The 4557-nt window shown below is 45.7% G+C and overlaps 1 protein-coding gene across 1 annotated transcript in view; it reads left to right on the forward strand.

Annotated features, from left to right (window-relative positions):
• Positions 1-4515, forward strand: part of CPNE4 (copine 4) — a 422791-nt gene extending 418276 nt beyond the window's left edge. The window contains exon 15 of the mRNA XM_007461633.1: positions 4381-4515. Coding sequence (XP_007461695.1) covers positions 4381-4515 — 135 coding nt within the window. The remainder of the gene's footprint in view (positions 1-4380) is intronic.
• Positions 4516-4557: the final 42 nt, after the last annotated feature.

Below are 4557 nucleotides of genomic sequence, written 5' to 3' on the forward strand. Positions count from 1 at the left end.
CCCCCCCCCCGATTTTTCCACCAGTGTTCGTAGTGAAGCAATGCCAGCTGTCCCTGCCTGGGCCAGGCCGATTCCCACCCAGGACGTGTAGAGCTTGGCTCGCTGGAGAAACAAGTATAACCTGAGTCAGTCATGCTAACTATGTAGCCAACATTTCATTGGAGCTTGGCCTCATCCACAGAATTTAGGGTCTCCAGTGTACCCCGGACTGCCATGTACAATTGGGCAGGTTGTTCCCTGCTCAAGGTTGCCTGGCTGAAGTAGCAAAGAGGAGCTGAAATTCGGCCTTGGTTCTCCTTGTCAAGCCATGTGCCCTGGCAGAGGTCTGTGTTTGCCTTGGCAAAGTATATTTTCAAAATGATAGAAACTTAAATCCTGTATAAATGTACAGTAAGCAGCATCAAAGATTTATTCAATTCATTAACGAGGGAACCAGCAAGATAACAAAGTTAGTTTAAAGGATGATATTAAACAGTTGTTTGTGGTCAATAGGGGAAAATGCTGGAATAAGTTTGCTAAGGCAGAATCAAAACTGGTTCATGACCCACAGGGTTTAAAAAAAAAAAAACTTTTCTGATTCATACAAAGTTTCCCTCTGGGATGGCAGTGGCCCTGAAGAGCCCTGCAGAGCCTCCCCCACTGTGTCATAGACAGCCCCCTGTGTTCTTTCGTTCCATGCTCCAGTGAAAGCTCCCACAAGTGTGTGGGCAGTGAGCCTGGGTGACTCACAGTGGGCAACTCTGCTACCGTAGCCCATCTTCAACTTGCCCAAGGGGAGGTTTCCAAGCCCCCAAGTTGTCTGCACAGGACAGCAAAGGTGGGGCATCCTCTTCAAGTTGGGGTGCGCTGGAGCTGAATCGCCCACAGTTGTGTTCATCAGTGAAACCACTTACTCACATGGTGCCCAAGATGGGGGGAGGGTGTTCTTCCAGACTGTGATGTCCCTTCCTGTCTTGTCAGCTTGACAGGAGTACCACAGGACTGACCACCACCCACAGCGTAGCCTGAGTGAAGAGGGGTCCAAGAGCTTCTCCATACCACCTTCTCCCTGCCCCCTACAGACACACACACACACACGCACACACACACACACACACAAATGCCACGGGGCCATGCACTGTTGCAGCCTCCGTCCCGCCCCTGCTCTCCCTCACACACCCGCAGAGTGCCTGCTGTGTGCTAGCACTGGCACCACAGTGAGAGGAGGAGCCATGGGGCCCAGCCTCCAGGAATTTACTGGAGAACTGCCCCGTTGGGACACAGGTATCCGCAGAAAACTCTCACAGCAAGTGATCTGTGGGCGACTGAGGTGGGCCACCCTGTGGCTACAAAACTTCAGAGAAGCGGCTGGAGCTGGGACATGAGGAGGACAGACCTTGTGGAGTGGGCAGGGAGGTGAGGGGCACCTGCAACAAGGAAGTGCCTAATCAGGGCAAGGAAGGGGGCACATTCACTGCTCCTCTGCTCCAGATTCCCAGCTCCCTGTGGTCCACTAGAGCAGAGTACCAGGAGTTTAGCACCTGCCTTAGCTTCCTGAATTTCAAATTAGATTCTGAGAACCATTTCATTATCCAAACTAATCTCTTCTGAATTCAATAAGCCATAAATAAAACTCAAGGTGAGGCACTGATAGCATTTCATACAGCCAGGAACCCATGAATCGCCTCTCTTTTTCTGCTCTGCATGGTAACTCAGAGCTTCGGACAGGGCAGAAGCTCTGAGCTGTCTGGCTTGGGGCAAGTTACTTAACCTCTCTGTGTCAAAGACTTTCATCTGTAAAACGGGGCAAATAACACACACATTGGAAGATTAGAGGTGGGGCTTATATAACGCTCAGCACAGCGCCTGGTGCCTGTAGGTAGTTAATAAATGTGACTTTTATTACTGTTCTTGCCAGCTACTTTCATATTTTTTCTGCCTTATCCCAAGTTAATGGACCTCCAGGCCCTCTCTGCTCCCCAGAACCACCAGCACAGATATGCAGAGGGCGGGAGTATCATTGGGAACTGTGCTGTCCAACACAGTAGCAAAGAGCCACATGTTGTTATTTAAATTTAAATTCATTAAAATTAAATTTAAAAATCAGTTTTTAGTCACACTGACCACATTGCAAGGGCTCAGTGACAGCATGTGTCTGGTGACTACCACATTGGACAGTGTAAATACAGAATACTTTTATCATCTGAGTAAGTTCTGCTTGACATACTGTTCAGGAATATTTTTGTCTTCAAATAACAGCAAATCCATCTCACAATGGATTACATGAGTGGTTCTTAACCAAGGATGATTTTTTTCCCCAGGGGACATTTGGCAATGTCTGGAGACATTTTTGATGTCTGCTTGCATCCAGTGGTAAAGGCCAGGGATGCTAGTAAGCATCCTATGATGCAGAGGGCAGTCCCCACACAAAGAATTATCAAATATATCCAATATATCAAAATAGCAATAGTGTCAAAATTGAGAAACCCTGGATTATATAAGTACAAATATACTTTTCTTGCGTAGCTAGATGTTAGGGGCTGGTGGCTGCTGACATTAGTTTTTTCAGTGATTCAATAGTGTCAGGACCAGCACTTAGAGATTCTTTTTGTTATTCCCTCACAATGATAAAATGGTTGCCATAGCTCTAGGAATCATATTCTAGTTCAAGGAAAAAAGGAAGAAGAAAGAGAAACAGAGCCAGTGATGTCTGTTAAAGAGCTTCAAGAAAACCCCTCCAGGAAACTCCCACTTGGGTCTCAAACAATGAAATTTGATCACATAGCCATCCCTAGATGCCAGGGAGACTGGGAAGTCAAGTCTTTATCTTTCTAAACTTTGTGTGAGCAATGACCAGAGAGAAAAGGGAGGAAATGACTATTGTGTCTTCCCCAGTGTAAAAGTGGGCCATGATCTAACACAGGACCCTGAGCAGTTATTTATAAAATAAAAGAGCATTCATGGATACCAATGTCCAACATACTATGGCACCTTCAAAATGTGAGCAGTCTCTTTAGAAACACTCCTCACAGTGTTTTCAGATTGTTTTTAAGGTACGTGTCTCTTACATTTTGAGCCTCCTAAAAACTCTGAGATAGAATGAATTCCTGTTCTTTCCTTTCTTGTCTCAGAATATCGGGGCTTAACAAAGTTGAATGGCTGAGTGACAAGCCACATAGGAAGGAAAGAGCTAGAAACCTGGTCATCTGGCATTTAGGCCAGCCCCCTTTCCTTCAGGACTTTTCCAGAGGGATCTCAAACATTTCTCTCTGCTTCAAATTTTCAACCTCTTCAGTAATTGCTAACAATGAGGTTCAGGCAATCTTACTTGTCCAGTGGCTGGGGAGTTAGTAGTGAGTGCCAGGGTCAGAGGTCAGGCTCAGCTCTGCATGAGTCCAAAGTCCATGCAGAATATCAACCTCTACCTTCCTTTGCCCCAAGGCCTGCAGTGATAGAAGAAAGGCTACATAAATTAGCACAGTATTCAAGACTCTCCATCACCTGGCCACAAGCTCATTTTCCAACTGAACGCCCCACCAATTCTGCATCCCAAACGCACACACACACACACACACACACACACACACACACACATGCACTTCCTTTAGAGCCCCATCAGATGACTCACTGTCCCTAGAATGATCAAATGCCAATCCTCTCCTTCTCCCTGTTTTAAAATATACCCAATGTAAATGCCATCTCTTCTTGGAAGCCTTCTGTGATTTCCTCCAAGATGCCTTAGTCTTGGTTTTTTGTGCTCTGGTCACACAGTGTCTGTGACTCCCTAGAGCAGTGCTTCTCAAATTTCAATATGCACAGGAATCACCTAGGTATCAAGTTAAAATGCAGATTCTGATTCATTAGCTCTGGGATGGGTCTAAGATTTTACATTTCTAACAAGCTCCCATTGATGTGATCTGCTGGTCTGTGGGATGTATCATGTTCTGCCTCATAGGAGGGTTAATTTCGGCCCCACCAGGCTCCCCTCACATCACTGTAACTTCCTAATGGCAAGAATCATAGACCCTATAAATGCTCGCATAGTGCCTGGAACATAAATAGGTGTATGGATTTGAATGTAAATCAGACACAAAACTGCAAGGCAATTCTTTCTGCCATCCAGTATTCACCCATCCTCACATGTGAATAGTTTTATATTTTGAGACAGACATGAAAAAATGTAATTACGAAATTAAAGGTTCATTTCCCAACAATCTGACAACTCTTGCTTGGAGTAGATGCTGACAAGTACAGAATGAATGCTGAATGAATGAATGAATGAATGAATGAATGAATGAATGGGACCAGCTGCTTAGAGCAGGACTCAAGTCTTTTAGGCTGGTTTGGGTCAGATTCGCTTGGCCGGGCGCCAAAGTCACTGTGATTTCTTCTTCCCTGCAGGCATCTCCAGCTGCCCTGGCAAAGAGCGTGTTGGCTGAAGTCCCAAACCAAGTCGTGGACTATTACAATGGGAAAGGGATTAAGCCAAAATGTTCATCAGAAATGTATGACTCTTCCCGGACACTGGCTCCATGAAGTCTACACACTTTTACAGAGTCCTCGAATACTATTCCTGCT

The sequence above is a fragment of the Lipotes vexillifer genome, unplaced genomic scaffold, assembly GCF_000442215.2.
Source record: "Lipotes vexillifer unplaced genomic scaffold, Lipotes_vexillifer_v1.1 scaffold304, whole genome shotgun sequence".
Lineage (NCBI taxonomy): Eukaryota > Metazoa > Chordata > Mammalia > Artiodactyla > Lipotidae > Lipotes > Lipotes vexillifer.